Raw genomic sequence first — 23,008 nt, 5'->3', positions numbered from 1 at the left:
TAAATTAAGCCACGTGACAAAGGCAAAAGTCAGCCAGTAAGTTTTCTCAACTTCAGTCAAAAAGATGACCTCAGATAAATTGCATCCCCTGTTTGTTATGCTTTTTAGTCACTATAGTAACTTCAATTTCTTCTACCTCTAACACCAATAAAAGATTCCCCCTCTCCGAACCTCCTCCGTGCTCATCCATCTTAATCTCTAGGCCTTGGCCCTGACCTAAGGAGCTGCAGCAATGTTAACAGCTACTAAAGTCCTACTTGCTCAAGACAGACAGGAACCTTCCTCTTTAAGAAACTGATTCACGTGGCTGCTGTGTTGTGTGCGCTCAGCTGGGAGGTGGGTGGTTCCTGAAGAGAGCCACATAGGCTGTCCGGGAGGAAGGGGAGGAGCCGGTCGTCGGGATTGGTTAGGATGATAGGGGAGAAGGGGTCAGGGGCGGGCCAAATCTCGAGGAACTGGCTCGCCCAGGGACAGCTAGAGGAGGGGTGGGCCTCACTGCAGGGGGGTGGGGGGTGGGGAGTGTAGGGGGGAGGGTAGTTAGGGAAGGGGCGGGGCCCCGGAAGAGGGGCGGGGCCCATGGGGGTAGGCGGCCTGGGCCAACCCATGGATCAGAAGGGTGAGGGGCGGGGCCAAGTTGCGTGATTGACGCCCAAGGCTGGGCCACAGGGAGGCGGGGCCAAGGCTGGGGCCCGACTGAGACCGAGAGACAGGAGCGGCCAAGGCGCTTTACCTCAGCTGAGGAAGCAACAGCCGCCTCCGCCGCCGCCGCGGACTGACCTTACGGCCAGGCCGCTCGAGGTAAGTCCGGGTCTGTGGCCGGGCTGGAGCCGAGGGTTGGGGGAACTCGCTGGGCCTGGCGGTGTGGAAGGGCTCCGGGCCAGGGATCGAACCGGAGGAACTGCCTCCCGGGGTCTGCGCGGCCGCCGTCGTCCGCCGTCCTTTACCCCTCCCTACGGGCTCCGGGGCCGCTGCCGCAGGAGCAGCCGGGGAAGAAAGCATTCTAGGCCCGCTGAGGAGGCGGGGGCGGCGGCAGGCTGAGTACTGCGGGGACGGAGACGAGACGGGCCCGGGCGAGGCCCGCACAACCACCGGAGCCCCTCCCCCTCCCAGACGTAGCTCAGCCTGCACCCCCTCCCCCCAGCCACAGCTTAGCCTGGACGCCCCACCCTCAGTCACAACTCAAACCAGACCCCCTCCTCCAACACAACCATAACTCAGCCTGGACTCCCCTGACCCCCTTTCCCTCCCAGCCTACCATTACTCGGCCTCGACTTCCCCTCCCCCAGCCACAACTCACCTGCACTCCCTCCCCCTATCTACAACTCAGCCCGGACTTCCCCAGCTCACGTAGAGCTCAAGCTTCCAAAATAGTTTTAACTCCTCCTTCACAGAACTCGAACCCCCAACTCAGTCCTGCTTCAACCCTCCTCTCAGCTCAACAGCAGGCCAGCCTCCCATTACTCTGCAGCCTCTGCACTGCCCCTCCTTTCCTTAAGGTACAATAGCTGCAGCTGCCTTTCAGCCCCACACCACCCCCCCAAGACCTAGACGTGACAGCCATAGCAACCTCTTCCTCCCCCGCCTACTACCCCTCAGCTCTTCCCCTTCCCTTCTTCCATTTAAAGAATGGGCCTAATTGTTTCACTGTTCTCACAGCTGTCAGACCCCCACCCCCAAGTCTTAGATGTCTGTTTTTATTTCAGTGGAATAGGTCACCTAAAGCTCCCACCCACAAGAAGACATTTCCCCCTTAAAAACGACTGTAGAAACTGCAACGTGACACAGCAACAACTTTTTTCGTTTTACTGCCTTATTAATGTCTGTTTTCTTATATTTTCTTAGCCCATATCATAGACTACTATTTCAACACTGACACTTTGAGATGCTGACCATCTCTAGGTAAAGGACCATGGGTTCAGAGTCTTGGGAAGAATTAAGTTGGAGGTCCTTGCCCTTCCTGTGAACTGTAACTTTCCGTATTATCGAGATGCGCCCCCAGGGTTTTATCAACCTCTTGCCTTTAAAGAAAAACAAACTGCTTCGTCTGGGGTAGATACTGTGTCGCGGCGTAGGGTGACCCCAAGGGTCACCATTTTTCTCTTTAGTAACTAGGGCTTTATCACACTATATGAGGACAGTTGTGGCTGTCCCTATAAGAAGGTTGAAGGTAAATTTGGTCTCTTAACCTAATGGAAGGTTTGGGGGCGGCTTGGGGCTAGCAGAGGACCCATCTGTGTGTGTGTTTCTGATTGTTCTTGGTTGCCTACCTAGCCCAGCTTTCCCTGCGGCTCTCCCCTCGGCCCCTCCCCCTCCTAAGTCTGCGCTGTGTTGCTCTAGCCTAGCTCAGCTGTTTCCTGCCTCTATTTGTTGTGCTGTAGGAGGTCCCAGAGCCTCGTTCTCAAAGCTTTACTCAGGCGTCTTTTGATTGGTTTCTGTTTAGTCACGTGCCTTGCAATCAGCTGTTTCCCAGGTCTCTTTGTATGGAGTCTGATCCCGCAGCGCACTGGGTCTGCTTTTTTCTGTAGTCGGCGGAGGGCGCTAGCAATTCTCTGCTTAGCCGCAGTTCCTGCTGTTCTCTTGCTCCTGTGCCAAACTGGCTGCCAAATATAGGCAGCCTAAGTGACAAAATCTCTTTGGGGAGAAAGTGGTAGGGGGCGTACGTGTGGTATACTAATTTATTTCTTGCTTATGTTGCAGTCTCTTTTCACTATAATTCTGGACAATTGTACAAAGAAAAAAGCAATAAGAATTAGTCATCTGCTTTATATGCAAATTATTAATTTAACCCCTCAGTTCTGAAATTTGCAAGGAAGATTTTGATCAATTGGGTTGGAAGAGTTTTCATCCTTTTCCCTTTTAAAAGGGAAACTTTTAAATATGAACCCCTCTTGTGCAGCAGGTCACTTAAGAATTTTTTCGTTTCATGTCTGATAAGATGACTTGCTCTTGAAACAACATCGCTGTACAGTAGTAGTTAATTTTGCATAATTATCAGTGTTAGAGTAATATTTGAACAAAACAGACCATCAACAGTCATATTCCAAACTAAATCCTGTGACGTTCCGGGTTGGGCCATATGTGGTAGATACATGTGTCTATATATAGACTTCTACATATCTATTTAGATATAGATATATGTATATCTATATACATTATATGGTATATATGCGTAACTAGTAGATATAACCACTAGATATATATAGAATATGTTCTATCTATAGAGATATACTGTGATTATATATGTCAACATATAGTTCTCTTTATATATATACATATATATTTCTATATTATACTGTTCAGCATATTTCTGTATCAGCTCTGTACAGTCCCTGCTATTAGAGGAAATAAGATTTAAATGGCCCTGAAGGAGGGGATGGTTTGAATTAGGTAGAGGGGAAAAGGAAAGGAAGGTGTAGCAAAAGCAAGGGCCTAAAGTGCTTAATAAGGAGACTGAATTAGGAATGATTCTTTTTTTGAGTAGTTGATTGAATAAATTGAGTGAGGCACGGTTATGCCATGTCAGGATTTTATCCTATAGGCAGTGAGAAATCATTGAAAGTCTTCCTTAATGGTCCTAGTCCATGGCTATATCTGCGTTTCCTAAACTCTTTCAGCATTTATTTTTAACACCCTCACTGTAAGGATTTTTGTTTTACTGATTGGATTTCTTTCCCAATTAGAATGTAAACTTTGGGGCAAGGACTGTAGCTTCCTGTTTTCTGCAGGTAGCCCTTAGGTGGTGAGTTAAGTAATGAATTTTGCTACCTTCTAGATTAAAAGGCTAAGGCTCAAACTAAAGTGAAATTAAATGACTTGCCTACGATAGTAGGCACAGCTAGTAATCCTACAACCTAAGTTTTGGAGTCAGGACTTGAACCTGTCTTTTGATACAAAGTCCAATGTTTGTTCATTTTTTCAAGCATTTATTAAATATCAGCTGTGTATAGGCACACTGCTAGATGCTAGGGATATAAAATAAAAGAGAAACAGTCACTGTCCTCAAAAAGCCTACATTCTATTTGTAATAGAAAATGTTCTTCCACTGATATAGTATATATAGCTTCTGTTTGATTGAAATTTTTGAACAGGCGAGCAATGTAATGAAATTTTAAAAATATGGATCTGGGATCTCCTTAGTGTGGGTAGTCCCTCTTGCAATGTCAGACACAATTCCATACCTTGTTTTCTTATGCAATTCTTGTACACTTAAGCTAACCTTTAAATTTAGTACACTGCGATGTGTTTAAAACAGAAATAATAAAATGAATGTGGTTCCACTTAAAATATTTTGATCCTGTTTAGATTGATCACCAGAGGCTCATTACCAGTTTGGCAGCAGAGTGATGCTTTTTTTTTTTTGGCCACAGGGATTTTCAAAAATTACCTATTAATTTTGAAGGTGGTGTGATCTTGCTTAACACACAATAATAATAAGTTCTTGAATTAAATCTATGAAGTGAATATTCATAGACTGAAATGACAGATCATTGACTTAGAATAATCTGTTGAATCTCTTAGTACTTTGACCTTAAATTTATTGTGTGAGAAGGGACAAAGAATACAATTGGAAGATGAGAAACAAAGGTTTTGTTAAGAGTATCAGAAAAAAAGATTATTAATGGTAAAACTGAATCTAAGTGGTAGTCCCTAATTTAGTTTGAGAATAATGATATAAACTCTTTACTAGCTATTTGCCTGTATGATTGATTGTATTGTGTTTGTTTCAGTGTCTAATTATGTGATGAAAGGTAAATAGCATTACTATCCAGGATTGGAAAGGTACATAAAGTTATCTTGAGTATCCTCTATCAAAAAGGTTTTTTTAATTATTGTTTGCACAGCACTTAATATTTAAAGCACATTTGTTGGAAGGGAAGGTGGTTATATTAGCAAATACAATTTGTAAGCACCTGGAGGCCCCTCCAGGGGGCCACTTCATTAGGCCCTCCAGAGCTTAGAATTTCTTGACCACATGGTGTCTGTAGCTTAACTATGTCATGAACATGATGCTTTAACACTTTGTTCTTCAAACAAACTGAATTATAGCCCAGTTTACCTGAAAAGACATTTATTTATTTATTTTTGCTCCTGGTAAAATCCTCATCAAAGTGTGGTTGCAGTATGCATCATGACATGTGAACCATTATGAATAACTTTACAGAAAGGTGTTTCTCATAGATTACAAAATCCAATTGATTATTTTGCTGACTCATTGAATTACATCATTAGTTCCTTTTCCAGTGTTGACTAAGATAAGTGTATTTTGTAAATGCCATTGGCATTATTGAAATTACATTGAAATAAGTTTAGATATTGTTAGGGAAAAAACTGATCCTTCACAGGAAAGAACAAAAATTACTGGAATTATTTAAAAATAAAGTTCTGGTCTCCGCTTTTTCAGCTTTTACTGAAAGCAAAATAACAGTGGCATAGCTTTACAAAAGAAGTAATAGTACAAGGAAAGTTCTTTTTCCTTGAGTCTTTGAAAACTAGGTTAGATGAGTATTTCTTACTAAAGGGAACAAATTATTCCATTGTTCTGAGAAATGACTATATGGGTTAATCTTATTTTGGTTGTTCATATCTCTTATGTAATAACATAAACTTATATATACAAATTGGCAAAATGAGATCTAATAATAGTAGCTAACATTTATATAACACCTACTGTGTGCCAAGAACTGTGCTAAGCACTTTATAAGTTTTATCTCATTTGATCCTCACAACCAGCCTTTGAGGTAGGTGTTATTTTTCCCATTTTAGAGTTAAGAAAATGAGGGAAATAGAGTTTAAGTGACTTTCCCAGGGTCACATAGCTAGTAAGTGTCTAAAGTCAATTTTGAATTCAGGTCTTCCTGATGCCAGACATAGAGTGCCTGCCTGGTGTCATCCTTAAATTGTTTGTTTTTTGAGTGATATCAAATCTTTCATACTTAACCAAAATTCATGAGTGTCTTTTTTTTTTTTTTTTAAAGAAAATCTTGTGAAAGTGAAATGTAGTGCTTTGATTGCATTTCAAAGGCCTCCTTAGGGACAGTGCCTTAAATCTTTTCCTCACATCTGCTTGGACCAGATCAGGAGCAAACACAAACCTGAATTAGCTGAATTCTTTCCAGATTTACTGAATAAAAGACCAAAATACAATTTTATGGCTGTAATTTAAAACATTAAAACCAGAAACTTAAAATTTTTAAAGTTTATTTTAGCACATGGATGAGAGGTTTAAAACAGAACTGCCTATATTACATATGTTTAAAACCTGTATCATCGAATAAAAAATTTTCAGGACGAACCCCCTTGAGCCTTGTTTCCCTGCAAAATCGTAATTCTCTAGTGAATAAGAGCTTCTCCTTTTGGCTTTTGGGTACTACTGTTACCTTGAACTGATTTATAACAATAATTAATTAATGGTCTTTCATGCAAGTAGTTGAGGAGTTAAAATGGGGCTAGTAGTTTGTATTTGTTCCAGGACATGCCAGATCAACTATGGTCTTGTGATTATTAAATAACTGAGTCTAGGGGTGATTAAAGGTTTCCTTTTTTTTTTTTAAACTATTGATAGAGCTCTTTTCTCTTCCTCAAACCCCAATATATACATGTCAGTCACAGCAAATAGTGGCCTCTTCAAATAAGTATGATGAAATGAACCTCAAAACAAAGCTCTCAGGTGGCCATTTCATTAGGGCCTTGGTAACTTTCTTCTGCTATCATAAGAACATTTTGGAAAGATAAGCTTCTCCTCAAAGTAAAGAAAATAATTGCCATACATTTAAAATCGGATTTGCAATGATCTTTTTTGTCTTTGCATCACCTACACTTCCCCCTGTATGTCTCTCCCTCCGTCAGAGGTCATTATTTTTTGTAACAGAGAGTTTTTTAAATAACAAGATGAAAAAAAAATTAACAAAATCTGACTTTATTTGCTGTATTCAATACCTATAGATCTCTCACTTTTGCAAAGGATCAGGGAAAGATGTTTTATCATGTCTGCATTGGGGTCAAGCTTTGTCATTAATTTCACAACATTCAGTTTCAAATTTTTAATCATCATTGCTCTTTTTCATTTACATTGTTGTCTTTCTGTATATTGTTTTCTTGGCTCAACTTACTTCACTTTGCCTCAGTTCTTGTAAGTCTGTGCTTCTCTGGAATTAATGTTAGTTTCTTCTTACAGCACAGTAATCTATTGCAGTAATGTACCACAAATTGTGTAGCCATTCCTCAATTGATTGGCATCTACTTTGTTTCCAGTTCTTTGCTACCACGAAAATGCTGCCCTAAATATTTTAGTGTATATGGAGCCTTTCCTTTTGTCATTCACTTTCGTGGAGTCAGTTTGCACGATTCCAAATTTCTTTCCAGAATGATTATAGCAAATTAATTTTTACCAGCCTGCTTTCCAGTTTTCCTAATAGTTCTCATCAAAGAGTTCTGTTCTTTTGCTAATGAGCAAACCCATGTGTTCTTTTTAGTTTTATTGTCTTTGCTTCTCTTTTTCTAGATTGTCTTTCTCTTCATTATATTTTTACTCCAAGTCTCTTGTTCTCTCCTGATACTTCTTTGGAGAGATTGGACAGTGTGGATTTGAGGTTTTCTACTATGTTCATTACTTCTGTTGTGCAGGCAATAAATTCTAACATTTATTCTCTCCTACCTTTATTGTTTTGTGTTTTTTTTTCTTTTTTGCACCATTCTAGAATATCTTGTCGGGCTCCCATGCACTCTTCAGAGTCCACAGGGTTCTGTGTTTCATCAGGCATTTTGCTTCATCAGTTTGCTTTGTCTTATATTTATTTTAGAGACGTTTATACTTATTTTTATTAGTCATGCTTCTAATTTTAGTATCTTTTCTGTTTATCTTCTTGTGTTCTTTGTTTTTAATTGAAATGCTTGGTGGTTTTAGCTTTTTTCCTTATGTTCCCTTTCCGTGTGCTTCTGAGCCCTCCCTCTTTGGTGGGTGATTTCTGATATTGCAATTTTTCTTTTCTTCTGCTTCAGTCCCTGCTCTAAGTTGGGGGAGGAGTGAAGGGGATGAAGCAGACAGGACCGGCCTTAGCTGGATTTGAGCCCCACTTTGCCTGCTTCCTGCCCCAGTTCTAGCCTGAGTTCCTGTTCCTTTCATCCTTGACTGGGCTGAATCAGTGTCTGCTGCTTTTTGCAGGAGTGGGAAGAGGGCAGGATATGTGTGTTCTGGACAGTGTCTGCAGCTTTGGGGTTCCCTAACCTAGAGGCTATGGGGGAAAAAAGAACAAAAAGAAGACCAATATCTTTCCCCACCCTCCCTTTTATAGCTCCTGCAGTATACCTCTCACCATTTCATTCTGTGTTTTGTAGATGGTCAGTCATTTAAAGGGCCTAGAAATAGAGACCTGCATTACATATCTTGGCTCTAATACTCACCACCTGTGCAACACTGGACAAAATTTGAAACTTTCCAACCCCATCCCTCATAATCTGGCATACTGTATATGCCTACAACATATTTTGGGGTTCACCTAACCCTAGTCACCAAGCTTTTTAGTCAGTCAATCATTTTAGTCTGGGGTGGGGGTGACAGGCATTTGTTCCACACAGTACTGTTTGTAACAAGAACACAATTCAGGAAGTAGGATGCTTTGATTTATTCCATTGTATGCCTACTTGTCCCTCATTTTAAAGGAGGAGAAAAGACAGGATCAGGTTTTCAAAATCTTACCAGAGGATGAGATCACCTTTTAGCAAGGTCTTCTGTACTTGACATTTACATCCCCATTAACTCTTCTACCTATCTTTTCAGCCTCTTTATATATTATTCTCCTTCCTACACTTTATTGTTCAGTCAAACTTGCCTTCTCACTTTTCTTCTCATGGCACTCCATCTTTTCTCAGTGTTCTTATATTGGATGTCTGTCTCCCCCCCCATGCTTGGAATGTATTCCTTCTTCCCTCCACCTCATACAATCTATTCTTTTAAGACTTGGTTCAAGCACTACTTTCTACATGGTCTTTTTTGATTTCCCCCTTAACAAAGTGTGAGTGTTCTCCTTCCCTAAATACCTTATATTTATTTTGTATTTATTACATACATAAACCCCCAGTATCTTCTTGATAGAATTGTAAGCTTCTTGTGAGCAAGGGATGTTTCATTTTTTTGTTTTGTTTTGGTTTTGTATCCCCAATGCCTAGCATATAGGTTAAGGTTAGAGGCTATACCTGGGACTTTATTGGCATAGGGGATTATTGGGCAAGAAAAATTTCTACTAGTGGAAGGCAGTATCTTTCTGCAGATAAAGTTTTAAAGAGTTTCCTAGAGTGCTTAGAGATTAACCGAGTTGCCCAGTCACATAGCTAGTACATGTGAGAGATATGACTTGAGCCTGGCTGTGTCTTTGCCTCAAGGCCAGCTGTCTGTTATGTGACATCACCTCTTACACAGAATAGGTAGTTAATAAATTCTTTACAATGATTGTTCCTTTTGTTCCCCATACCACCCTGTTCCACCCCCACCTTTTTAAATACCTTTTATTTTTCAGTTTGTGAGGGTTTCACTATGGCTGCTGCTATCTACAGTTTAGCCAGTGGGTTCTAGGCATGTCTCTCGTTGAAGCTTGTAGCAGTGTTAACTCTTGTCCAGTGGTCTGTGGATCCATCAAGTGGTATTTTAGTCAGTGACAAAGCAATAGTAAGTTCCTCCTATCTGTTAGTATTGTACCAGGGATTAACAAAAATGAAATAATCTCCAATCTCAAGGAGCTTGCATATTATCAGAGGAAAACATGTACTTATATAGAAAATAAATGCAAGGTAATTCTGGTGAATACTAGAAAGGAAGGCACTAGAGAAGCTGTAGTAGCTTGGAGCATTAGGAAGGCCTTACTTAGGAAATGGTGATTGAGTTTAGCGTTAAAGGAAACTAGGGATTATAAGAGAGAGAAGTGAAGAGGGAGTGATTCCAGAGGTGAATGCCATGTGTGAAAAAGCAAGAAGGTCAATTCTGAAATTTCCAGACACACTTGGAACAATTCCTCTACCCTTCTTCTGAGAATCGTTCCTGGATATCAACATATTTGTGATTAATTTCTGAAACTTCATAGTCCATACTTTGAGAATGGCTGACTTAATAACTGTAATTCATTTATCTTCTACCATAGGATCATATGGTAGAAGCTGGAAAGGAGTTTTGAGGTCATTATTAGTCAAATAGATATTTGAAGATTTATAAGCTATAGATCATACATAAATTTGAGCACACTGCTCCCTTGAATGACTTTATCTTTACCTTTATTGTGACATCTCTAACCACCTGTGTTGAATATTTCCATTTGACTGTCTCACCAATTTGAAATGTAAATTCATGTCCAAAACCAAACTTAACCTTTCCTTAGCTCCCCCAATGAATTTCCCTGTTTCTGTGTGTAGTACCATCATTCTTTCAAACTTCTAAGCTAGAAACCTTGGGGTCCTCTTTGATTCTTGTTGTTTCACATCCAGTTACCAAGCCCTGTTCTCTTTTTTTTTTTTCCTCATCCATTCCCACTGACATCACCCAACCCAGCTCATCACTCCTTGACTATTGCAATAGTTTTATAACTGGTTCCCTGTTGCCTATTTCTTTAACTTCCAGTTCATCTTGTACATGATGCCAGATTCATCTTTCTAAAACATCATTTTATATGTGTTGCTCCCCTTGTTTCGTTATTACCTTGCCTAGGCAATAAAGTCTAAATTCTTTAACTTGTTTTTTAAGACCTTCTGCAATCTCTTACTCTTTCTGTCCAACCTTATTTCCCTCAACATTCATACGTGTTTCTCTTAAAATGTGATTCATCTTCCTACCCATTCCCCATCCATTGCTCACATTCTTGACCCTGTCTGGAATACCCTTCCTCATACTCTCTATCATTAGCCATTTAGGCTAAGCCAAAGGCTTAGTGTGCTTTACTGACCCCAACTGTGAAGAACTACCACAATTCATAATTATCTTTCCCTTCTTTGCTTTCATGTAGTACTAAATACATGTATAATTGATTCCCAGTCTTTGGTTTATGGGACATTTTTAACATCAAAATCATTTGATCATCACCCCCCTCCCCAACACAAACACACAATAGCAGTTGAAGTGTTATTTTCTGTTGATCAGGAAAATGTATGGCAAAAAGCTACAGAGTTCGAGTAACACTTGAAAGAATTTGTATTAATCACAACAGCATCAACGTATATTTTTAAAAACCCACTTAAGAATCAATTTTTGGAGGTAAATAAGGATCAAAATGACAATTTGAGGTACAAGTATGGATTTTTGGAGCCCTTTGATAAATAACACAGCACCCGGGGTAGCTGGAAACCAGTAGTCAATGCTACTCAATTGGCATTTAGCAAACATTCCTTTCTGTTATTATTTTTATATAGATGTCCTAGCACTCCAACTAGATTTGTAAGTTACTTGAGAGGAGTGATCTTTGCACTTCTCCATACACTGTGCCTACAATTGGTGCTTTGCACAAAAAGTAGTCAACTTGTGTATGATAATATCTCGGTAGCTCATAAACTTTAATATGTGTTGCTATGTCAAGATGATATGTGATTACTGCTGTTTGTTAATCTAGATCATATATTTTTTTGACAGTGATACAATTTTATTTTAATAAATAAAGCAAAGCAAGTAAATTAAGAGTTGGTTATCTTCTCTACCCTCACTCTGCACAAAGAGACCATTTTCTTTTTTTTAATTAATTTATTTATTTTTAGTTTTCGACATTCACTTCCACAAGATCTTGAGTTCCAAATTTTCTCCCCATTTCTGCCCTCCCTTCTATCATCTCCCCTTCTCTTATTCCCTCCCCCTTTTATTTTCCCATAGGGCATGATAGATTTCAGTACCCCATTGCCTGTATATCTTATTTCCCAGTTGCATATAAAAACAATTTTTAACATTTGTTTTTAAAACTTTGGGTTCCAAATTCTCTCCCTTCCTCCTTGCCCACCCACCCTCATTGAGAAGGCAAGCAACTCGTAGATCATATATTTTAAAAACTTTACTAACAATGTCTGTCATTTGTTTAAATCTGTAGTTGAATTACTATCCATAGTCTACTGTCATATTATGTGAAAGGCAAAATTGTGGTTTCTGATTTTATAAATATTATATGAGAGTGGGGAGGTGATATAGGAAGAAAAGAAGAATTATAGGATATGGAGAGAGAAAGGGACATTTTTAAAAAATAGATCTTTAAGGGGCAGTTAGATAACACAGTGGATAGAGCACCGACCCTGGATTCAGGAAGAGCTGAGTTCAAATTTGGCCTCAAACACTTGACACTTACTAGCTGTATGACCCTGGGCAAGTCACTTCACCCCATTGCCTCTCCAAAAAAAAAAATAGATCTTTATTGATATCCTTTGTTATTTATATCACCTAGATTTCCCATTTCTTATACCATAGAAAGGTTTCTTTTAAAGAAAAAGGAAATTTTAAAAAATTATTAATATTGGTCAACATGTTGAGAAAATCTAATATTATATACAGTGTTTTTTATACCTGAGGAGCTCAGCCTCTGAAAAAGCAGAAGAACGGAAAGTATCTTCACTTCTCTTCTTTGGAGCCAAGCTTGTTCTTCACAGTTTTGCATTATTCAGATCTAGTTGTTTTGCATTGTTATTTCTTTCCATTTACCTTGTTTTGGTCATTATGTGTATTGTTTTCCTGGCCTTGCTTATTTTACTTTGTGTCAGTTCATTTAAGTCTTTCCGTGCGTCTCTATATCCATCATGCTTGTGGTTTCATAAAGCACAAGTGGATTCCATTAAATTCATATACCACAATTTGTTTAGCCATCCCTCAGTTGATGGGCACCTTACCACCACAAACTATAAATGTGCTGGTGGGTTTGGAGCCTCCTTCCAAGCGTCAAAGGGTATGATAATTTTAGTCACTTTATTTGCATAATTCCAAATTGGAAAGGCACATATTAATTTCATACCATACCAACTGCTGTATAATTTTTCTTTAATGTTTTCTTTAATATTCTCAAAACTTTGATAATGCCTTCTACAGATAATTAACTACTTGAGAGCTTGCTATAGTGAGGTACCATATATGAAGTATTTTGTTATAATACTGATTTATCTTAAGAGTTAAATGGTATTCCCAGTATATAGCCCTTTCGTTTACTTTTTTTTTTTTTTTTTTAAGGCAGCTGAAGTTAAGTGAAACTTGCCCAGGGTCATACAGCTAGTGTCAAGTGTTTGGTCTGAGGCTGGATTTGAACCCAGGTCCTCCTGACTTCAGGGCCGGTGCTCTATCCACTGCACCACCTAGCTGCCCCCCTTTTGTTTACTATAATGACATATAATGTTACTCTTTCTCTTATTCCACACAGCAGTGTTAATGAGATTGTAATTTTGTAAAAAGATTATATGCTCTGTTTTAAGACATCCATGTTATATATGTGAATTCCTAGAGGTGCATATTTCTAACATGCTACAGGAAGGTATAATCTTTTGAGTATTAAATTTGTTGCGTTCAAATAGTTCATGTATTTGTTGCAAAATAAGGAATGGTTTCTCTTTAATGTAAAGGCCAAAAAATGGACAGGTAAAACAAAACTATAGACTAATGAAAAATGGTTTCTTACAGAAATCTTTAGAGATCCAAGTGAAGGCATAAGAGGAATAAATGAAATACTTTTAATTTCTAGTTGGGAATTATTTAACAAGCTATCTTCTGTAATTATAGTGGAGTCTTCCACCTGTGGACTCAAGTATAATAATGTCTGCCATGAAAAAGAGTAATGGAACTACAGGAAACAAACATGGGAAGGAAGAATAGGTGAACTAAATGAAAAATACATAGAGGTTGCTTGTGGTGGAAGTGACACAAATTTGAGACAAGCAAAGCATTGATCCGTCTACTTTCTTATCTGTATAACATCAGAGATTACTTTTCACATATATCGACATCTTTGATAAAGATATCAAATGGGAATCGGCAGGCTTTCATACATGATTCTTTGCAACAGAAATCTTACTGTTACACAGTTAACTAAACTCAACGTGAGAGGGCTGTCTTTTTCTGACTGTGAGGCATAGAGTATCTTGGCCTTGGGAAAAGTAGGGCTGCCCAGTAAGGTGAATTGTTGAGTGTGAAGAAATTGCAGCATATCACCAATGAATTTTGCAAGAGAACTGCTGTAAAGCATATTAGTTGTGAGAGGAAGATGAGGTGGGTTATATAGCAGGGCTAATAACTGATAGCTTGTGTACTCCATTGATATTTACTCATTATCAGATCTTAAGGAAAGTCCCTAGCACTTTGAGAGAACTCCCTATGGATGATTTATGGGGAGGACAAAGACAAGAGTAACAAAGGATGAAAAGGTATGGATGGCTTGAAATCTGTACCATTAGAGGAAGTGCCCACATTTTTGAGATGACATATCCATCAATATCAAAGTATTCATTCATCCTTTATTTGGAAAAGTTGAATTCAGAAGAAGTTGAACTATTCTTTCACTCACTGACTTTCTTATCCATAAAATACCATATATATTTTGAGTGTGAAGGTCAAAATTGTAGTTAAAATTGTTATTAGTGCAGTTTTCTCCTTGTAGCACTTATGTGCTATAAGCATAGCTGTGCTTGATGGGCTTAATGCAGGTACTTAACTGTCATGATTGCACAGACATTATAATAGATTACACAGTATTAGTTTTTTTGTTTCTTGCTAGGCAGTGGGGTTAAGTGACTTGCCCAGGGTCACATGTCTAGTAAGTGTCAAATGTCTGAGGTCGGATTTCAGCTTGGGTCCCCTTGACTCCAGGGCCAGTGCTGTATCCACTGCGCCACCTAGCTGCCCCTACAGTATTGGTTTTGAAGTAGTTTACATCTGGTTTACACCATGCCCTGCATAATGTTTAAAGAGAATCACTGGGTCCAAGATAGAACAGAACTTATTCTTTTCTAATATAATTTTCCCAGAGTTTAATTTGACAGCAAATTATTGTCATCCTGGGATTCTAGACATTATCATAGTACCCTCAGCATTTAAAATACCATTTTTTTTAATAAAGGGTATATGTTTGGAGTTTGATATTACATTTTCTAAGTGAAGGCTATAGTTTTTCCTGAAGTGTATTTAAACATTCAAAAGTAAGAAAAGAACTTAACTTCCATGACTTAATAATTTGCATATATTCTTCTCATCTGGAATATTAAGTATAATGAATATCCTAGTTTTGTGCATATACTTTTGAGAGTCTTGGGCTTTTTCATGCCTTATATATGTGTAGAATTATTAAATAAGAATGAGTTATTACTCTGTTAAAGGGTATATCTGACTCCTCCTCAGCTGTATCTTTTCCATTAAAATGTAAACTCCTTATCGGTATCACTGATGGGCTATTTTTTTTTCCTTAAGGCACTACAATGAATTTGTGTTATTGTGTAGTTTAAATTCATGATCCTTGAACTATGCCCAGGTTATATTATTTCTCTTGTCACTTTTAATATTCCAGCCTGTTCCATCTTCTTGTAGGCAGCTAAATGGCACAATGGAGAGACTGCTGGGCCTGGAATCCGGAGGCCTGAGTTCACTTGTGACCTCAGACACTTACTAGCTGTGTAACCTTGGGCAAGACCCTGCCTCAGTTTCCCTTAACTTTACCTACCTCAAGGGGCTGTTGTGAGGATCAAATGAGATACTTGTAAAGCATTTAGCTCAGTACCTGAAGCACAGTAGACATAGTAGTGTCTTAGGCACACCTTTTCCAAGACCCTTTGTTTGACCCTTCCATTTTTGCCTCTAGACCTTTTCTTGATCTGAACCACATTCCTTAAGTGCCCCCTTTTTTGTAATCTTTCCCTCATCTTTTCTCCTAATGTTATCTACTTTGCAAGATAAGTAAAAACTGTAGTTATCAAAGCACTTTTTTTTTTTACCCATTATCTTATTTGATTCTCGTAACTCCCATAGGAGGTTCGTAGTAAGTGTCACCCCCATTTTAAAGATGTAGAAACTGGGGTGAAGTTAAATACCTTGCTAAGAAGGTCACACAGCTCTTTAAATAGTAAAGTTAACATTTGAACTCAGATCCTCTGTCTTACTTTTTAGTTCTTTTTACTAGAACAGGGAAATCCCACCTCTATTATCCTATCTTTTCCAGATTAGAGACAAGTAACAATTCTTGCCCTCCTCTCACTACCTGCATTGCCTGGGCATCAAACCATATCTGTTTCCATCATTTTTTCCCCACTAAAATGCTATATTTAATTACATATTTGTTCAGTTTTTTTTCTTTTCGATGAGTATTCTATGCCTTTAGACATTATACTTTAGATAGTAGGGTTTATGTTAGAAATAACTGTATTGCTTCTAGCAGAGTAGGCGCCGGATAGATGTGCTGTGATGGTTATAATCCACCTCTTCCTTTTGCTCTTAGATTTTTAGAGCTCGGAATAAACAACGGATAAAAATGGGCAGAATCTTCCTCGATCATATCGGTGGGACTCGGCTGTTCTCCTGTGCGAACTGTGATACGATCTTGACCAACCGCTCAGAGCTCATCTCCACTCGCTTCACGGGGGCCACTGGAAGAGCTTTTCTCTTCAACAAGGTGGGTGAGGAAACAGATGTGTGTTTATGTTCTGGGAATTCAGGTTCTCCCTGTGCCATGGAAATAGACTCGATAGGGCCTCTCCTGCCGCTGTATTCTCGTATCGGAGATCACAGGAAAGGTTTTTCTTTGGAAACCTCTTCTTCACAGATTCTTTCGCCTGCTAGCTCCATTGGATCATAGCTTTAAAGCAGAAAGGAACTTTACAGGCCATCGGTCATTGTGACCGATCCTCCCAGTTTTCTCAATGAGGAAATGGAGGTGTAGAGTGGTTAAGTGGCAACCCAGAGAAATTAAGTGGCTTACAGTGAATATTTGAGGGGAGGATGTGAACAGGGTCTTCCTGGCTTCAAGTCCAGTACCCTCGGCACTATGCAACACTTTTATGCTTGATTGCTTCAAGTAGTTATGTTTTAAAAATCTGTAAGCTACAGGAAAGGCTTTTGAAACAATAAATTTGTTGGAGCCATTTGAAATGATTGATACCTGAGTGGGAGCTAATCTTTTATATCAGAACCACAAAAAAAAAGTCATCTATAGAGTGCCAGTCTCACATAGACAATGAACAGTTTAGAGAGGTTGCCGTAACTTTTATCATAGGATTTAGAGTTGGAAGTGACTTTAAATCTCATCTAATCTAGCCCCCTTACTTTACAGATGAAGAAGTTGAAGCCAGAGACTTGTTCGCAGGTACTAAGTAGCAATGACAGAATTCCTGCCCAGTCTTTTGACTATAAATCTAGTGCTCTTTCCAATATCATGTAGCACCAAGCATCAGACTTTGAACCAAGAAAATGTATACGTGGTTTGTCTCTTCTGCCCTCTCAGTCTGTAGTTATTAGCAGCTATCCTATTCCATGTCTATAATGAACATTAAGAAATCTCCCTTTTAAAAATACGAACTGAACACAAACCTTCAGAAAGCTTTAGAAACCAAAACAAACGATTGTGATTAGGCTCTAATTGTCATTCAATGGGTCATTGTAAGTGGGCCAAGAAAATAAGGAAGAGATGACTAAATTTCCTTTATTTTATTTCTGTGGTAAAAATTTGTACTTAAAATTTGGTAGACTTAGAGTTGGGACCTCAAAAGTCATCTAGTCAAATCTATACCTGAAGTAAATATTCCCAACAAGTACAGAACTTAGGCTCTTCTTGCACACCTCTACTGACTGGGAATTCACTGTCCCCTGAGGCACCTCATTCCACGTTTGGATAGCTCTCATTATTGCTGGGGTAGTTTCTGACTTTTGGGCCTAAATCTGATTTTCACCTGTTGTTCCTAGGACTCTGTCCTTTGTGATTGAGTTGCCTATCTAATCCCTCAACCACATTACAGCCCTCCTAAGATTTGAAGACAGCTGTCATATATCCCTTTCCCCCAGCCTTCTCTTCCCCAGCCTAAGTATCTCTAACTCTTTTTGATTCAGCTTTACAGTTAGCTGCAAGTTCAGCTGGTGGTGACCCAATAATAGATTATTGATTATATTACATAATATTCTGATTAGATACTGATTATATTTTATGGCATGACCTTTGTAACCTAGAAAAAGAACAGGAAAAACATTTCCTAAACCGAAATATTTTAGTGTAATGCAAGTTTACTGTATTCTCATATACAGGCACTTTTATCACTCACCTGCAGCAACAGGATTATTGAATAATAATATTAACATATTGCAAGTTAAAATTTTCTTTATGAAGGTCCTGAAAAGGATTTTTATTTCCCAGTATCTGTGTCAGTTTATCTGTATCTGACTTAAACATCTGTTTAAGACTTTCTGTTCTTCGACTGGTTTAGGACAACTCCAATCAGTTTTACTGTATCTTCAGCATGAGTACTGGCCAAAAAAAAGTTTTCCTGTAATATTTTTATGTGTACAATCACTTCTGCCATGGCTATGGTTGTAATATGATTTCTTCTCTTCATTCTTTAGCATTACCAAAAACTGCTTCTTTAAGGTCTGCCAGCAGTTGGTCCCAGGCAGTCATTGAACATTTATTAAATACTTTCTATATCATAGGCGTGGTGCTTTTCCAAACTCTCTAAGAGGCTTCCTTTCTTCCTTTTACAACAAGAGTCTCCAGCCAGTTGATTAACCTGACGAGGTCCATCATGGATAAACATTGATACGTCCTTCTCCTGGTAATTGTTTTGAATTTCAAAGTGAGCTACAGACAACTACTACAAGTGTCATATTAGTACCTTGTTCTCTTTCATCAGTAGATTTCAGGTTAGGTCCATAGGAGCTCCTTTCTGTGTACAAAAAAAAAAATAAAAAAGGTTAGATGACTCTGACTTTGAGCCATACTTTGACCTGAATTATTATTTGGCACTGAAATATGATTTCTGTTTTATTGGGAGATTTGTTCAGTGTTGAAGGTCATTTTCTATATAAAGTAAGTGAACAGAGAAAGACTATCCAACCTAGCATTCACTGTCCAAATTTGGAATGATGACTTTACCTAAGGCCATGATGAAAATACTGTAACTTAGACTGAAAAAAAAAAGTTTCAAGGTTAATGTCTAGCAGCAGTGCTATATAGTCGACACTCAAATACTCATTGACTTGTTCTCCTTATTGGAAATTGTCTGTCTTACATGTTTGAGGAGGCAGTGTAGCATAAGGGATAGAGATTGAAGTTAGGGAGATCTTGGTTCAAGCCCCACCTCTGACATACTGGCTTTGTGACCCTGTACAGATAACCTGACTTCTCAGTGCTGTAGGCAATTCTCTCAGACTCTCAAATATCAGAGAAGGTACCAGCCTGCCTTGGTGGAAATTTCCTATACCAGTGAAATCACAGGTCTAGTTAGTCCCTATCTGTATCTACGTATTCATTTGCCTCTACAGCATCCGAAAGCTGGGATTTGTCAGAAGGGGTATGTGCACTAATAACTACCTTCACTATTGCTGTAACTTGGAATACATCCCCTTCTCTCTATTCACAGCCACCATCCTATGTAGGCTCACCATCATCTCTCACCTGGGCTATTGCAATAGCTTCCTAATTGATATCCCTGCCTCAAGCCTCTTCTCCTCTCAAACTCACCGCACACCTAGTTGCTTAAATTGATATTCCTGCCCAGTAAATGTCAGGTTCTTTGTTGCCTCTCAGATCACATTCGAACTTCTCCTTTTAGTATTTAAAGACTTTCACAATTTCATTCCATCCTTGCTTTTCAGGTTTATAATAATACTCCCTTTCATATACTTTACAGTCCAACCTCATTAACCTACTTGCTGTCCCTCACATATAATATTCCATCTCCTGTCTCCCTACCATTTCACAGGTTTTTTCTCATGCCTGGAACACACTCACACTCACTCTCACACTCTCTCTCTCTCTCTCTCTCTTTCTCTCTCTCTCTCTTTCTCTCTTTCTCTCTTTCTCTCTTTTTCTCTTTTTCTCTTTCTTTCTCTGTCTCCCTCTCACTCATCCTCTGCTTTTTCGAAGTCTGTAGCTTCCATCAAAATAGGATAGTGAGGTATCATGGAATAGAGCACAGGGCCTGGAGTCAGGAAGACCTGAGTTCAAATCCAGCCTCAGGCATTTACAAGCTTGTGACCTTGTGCACGTCACTTAACCCTGTTTGCCTCAGTTTCCTCATTTGTAAAATGAGCTGGAGAAGGAAATGGCAAACCACTGCAGTATCTTTGCCAAGAAAACCCCATATGAGGTCACAGAGAGTGGGACACAACTGAAAAAGGACTGAAGCTTCTGTCAGAACTCAATTCGGGCAGCACCTCCTACATGACACTTTTCTTGATTTCCTTCCTCTCCCATTACCTTATATGTATATTTCATATTTTAATCTATATTTTATCTACCTGTTTTCCCCTAATAAAATGTAAGCTGCTTAAGGCCAGAAATTCTTTCATTTTTTGGTACGTAGGTACTTAAATACTTTTTGGTTGATCATTTAACATAATGAGAAGTTGTGTGTCATAGTTGATAGAGGAAGAAACAGCTTTGAAGTCAGGAAAATCTGGTCTACATTCTGCTCCTAATCCATGCTAGTTGTAACCTTGAGAATCTATAGCAATGAAGCAGGTTTCCCCACACTTGAAAGTGCCCTATATTGATGAAATCACAGATCTGGACCAAAACAAAACCAGGAAAAAAATGTTTCCAGTTACTAAGTGGTTGTGTTAGTGCCATTTCATCTGTTCCTATGCAGTGTTTTCAGTCAAATTATGGACAGCCCTGCTAGCCCTTCCAAGAGCTTTAAACAGATTAGTTACAGAATTTTCTCACTGTTAAACTTGGACGCCAAGAAGCTGTTATTTCTCTTATTTCTCTAAGTCTCGTCATTTATATCTCTACATAACTAGTACTTTGTGCTACCCCACGTCAGTTAGAAAATTTGGGGTGTTGGCATGCAAGTGGTGCCCATGTACCAGCCTTGGGCTTGGCAACAAATGATATTTATTTCTTTGAAAACGTTTTCCTCCTTAGGTAGTTAACCTTCAGTACAGTGAAGTTCAGGATCGCGTTATGCTCACCGGACGCCACATGGTTCGAGATGTGAGCTGCAAAAACTGCAACAGCAAACTTGGCTGGATCTATGAGTTTGCCACGGAAGACAGCCAGCGTTATAAGGAAGGCCGAGTGATTCTGGAGCGGGCTCTTGTCCGAGAAAGCGAGGGCTTTGAAGAGCATGTACCCTCTGATAACTCTTGAAGAGAAAAAGCTTGCCATCTTTTCCCAGGTCTCCTTCACTGAAACAGAAAAAAAAAATCTACTTACATACACTGTCACCTTAGCATCAGAGTCGGATTCATGAACTGTGGAACAAGAGGTGGAGAGAATTGGAAGTGGAACCTTTCTTTTTTTTTTTTTCTAACTTTATATTTTCCATCCAGCAGCTGTGTGTAGAGGGAGTATTATGCAGATGCCATTATCTTTTTTTTTCCTTTTCTCTTACGTTTTACATCTTTAAGCTGAATAGTGTATCTGCAGCTATATGGTGGGTTGAAAGGGAAAACAAATCTGGGCTAATAGAGTGAAATCAGTGTTTTTTAGTGTGAACTTTGGAGGTAAAATAGAAGTCAAGTATGGTTTTTAAGCTTCTTTGGGGGACTTAATTTTAATTAAAAAAACAAACAAACCCAGTTATTTCACCTGATTTGCTAGCTTCAGATAAGAGATCCGAATTTGTGACCAGCGCTAAAGGTTCAGTGTTAGTGTGGCTCGTGCTGGCCATTGTGCCATATTCTTGTGGGGGTTGAACAGTAGCACAGAGCCCATTCTTCCTTGTCAGTCTTGGCCCAAAGGCGTTACCATTGCTAGTTACTTGTCACCACATACTTGGTGTTGATTGGAAACTTTTCAGAAATGGGGCAGAACTGCTTGGTTGTCCTTTTCTCCATGTAACTTAAGCATAATAATATAAATAAAGAAATAGTTGGATGTTTCTGGTCCTGTGTTGCTTTAACAATCAAAAGTATAAATTATGAGAATTTGATAAGTAATGATTGCAATACTGAATGTTTTTCTTTTCATCTCTATTCCAGATTCACTAAATGTAAGAGGTTACTGCAATCTGTTTAAAATATTCTATTTTTAAATCCACAATGTTGTAGTTAGGAGTTAAAAAAAACAGTTGAGCAAAATGTCAGTGTGCATCCATGCAGAAAGCATATAATTTGCATCTGTTTAAAAAGAAAGGGAGACAACAAAACAGCTTGTCTTCCAATACTGCATCACATGGGGCTTTGGTGCATGCCTCAATGTGTGCATAATCTTTCTGACGGGGCCTTTCCATCCTGGTACGTGGGCCAGCCAAGTAGATTCAATTCTTTGTGATTAATCCCTACCAGGAATCCAGCAATTGAAATCAGAACTATAATTAGCCCCTCTGTAAAGAGGAACTTGAAGTTTGACTCAGGGTATTTGTCCACATTTCCTGACATTGGAGAGTTCACGTGAAATTTGCAGTTGTACTTGAAATATTGGCCCTTATTCCTTCCAGACACTCCAGTATTTTCCACTGATCAGATAGAGGCCATTAAAAATAACTTATTTGGATGCACCATCCACACATATCCATGGCTTTTCTAGATCTGGCTGATTAGAAAGAAGACTCTGACCTGGTCAAACCTTCAATCTTCAGCAGCCATCTCTGCCTGGTAGACGTTGAAGACATCTGCTAGGCTGGGTTAGGACCATGTTCTTTCTTATCTGATCTATAGGTTCTTGGTTAGATAAATGTCTCCTGTTAACCAGAGACAATATTGTAATTGAATTAAGATGCACACAAAAAAAATTTTTTTTCTCCAAGGAAACCCCTTGATTATTTGCATATTGATCTTTTGACAAATTCATAGCGGCATGTTTTGCCTGCAGCACTCTGTACGTTTGCTGTTACAATAAAGTATGTTTTGTCCTGTATTGTCTCAGCACTGTTTACTTTC

The 23,008-nt window shown here is 39.0% G+C and overlaps 1 protein-coding gene across 1 annotated transcript; it reads left to right on the top strand.

The window, feature by feature from the left end:
- The first annotated feature begins 681 nt into the window (after positions 1-681).
- YPEL5 (yippee like 5) lies at positions 682-22,008 on the top strand. The gene is made up of 3 exons (XM_027850553.1): positions 682-798; positions 16,416-16,589; positions 21,051-22,008. The coding sequence occupies exons 2-3, from the start codon at positions 16,449-16,451 to the stop codon at positions 21,273-21,275; spliced, it is 366 nt and encodes a 121-aa protein (XP_027706354.1). The 5' UTR covers positions 682-798; positions 16,416-16,448; the 3' UTR covers positions 21,276-22,008.
- The last annotated feature ends 1,000 nt before the right edge of the window (positions 22,009-23,008 follow it).

This window comes from Vombatus ursinus, unplaced genomic scaffold (genome assembly GCF_900497805.2).
Source record: "Vombatus ursinus unplaced genomic scaffold, bare-nosed wombat genome assembly UNPS02009062.1, whole genome shotgun sequence".
NCBI classification, from domain to species: Eukaryota; Metazoa; Chordata; class Mammalia; order Diprotodontia; family Vombatidae; genus Vombatus; species Vombatus ursinus.
Note: the sequence above shows the minus strand (reverse complement) of the source record. Positions and strands in the feature narration are given on the sequence as shown.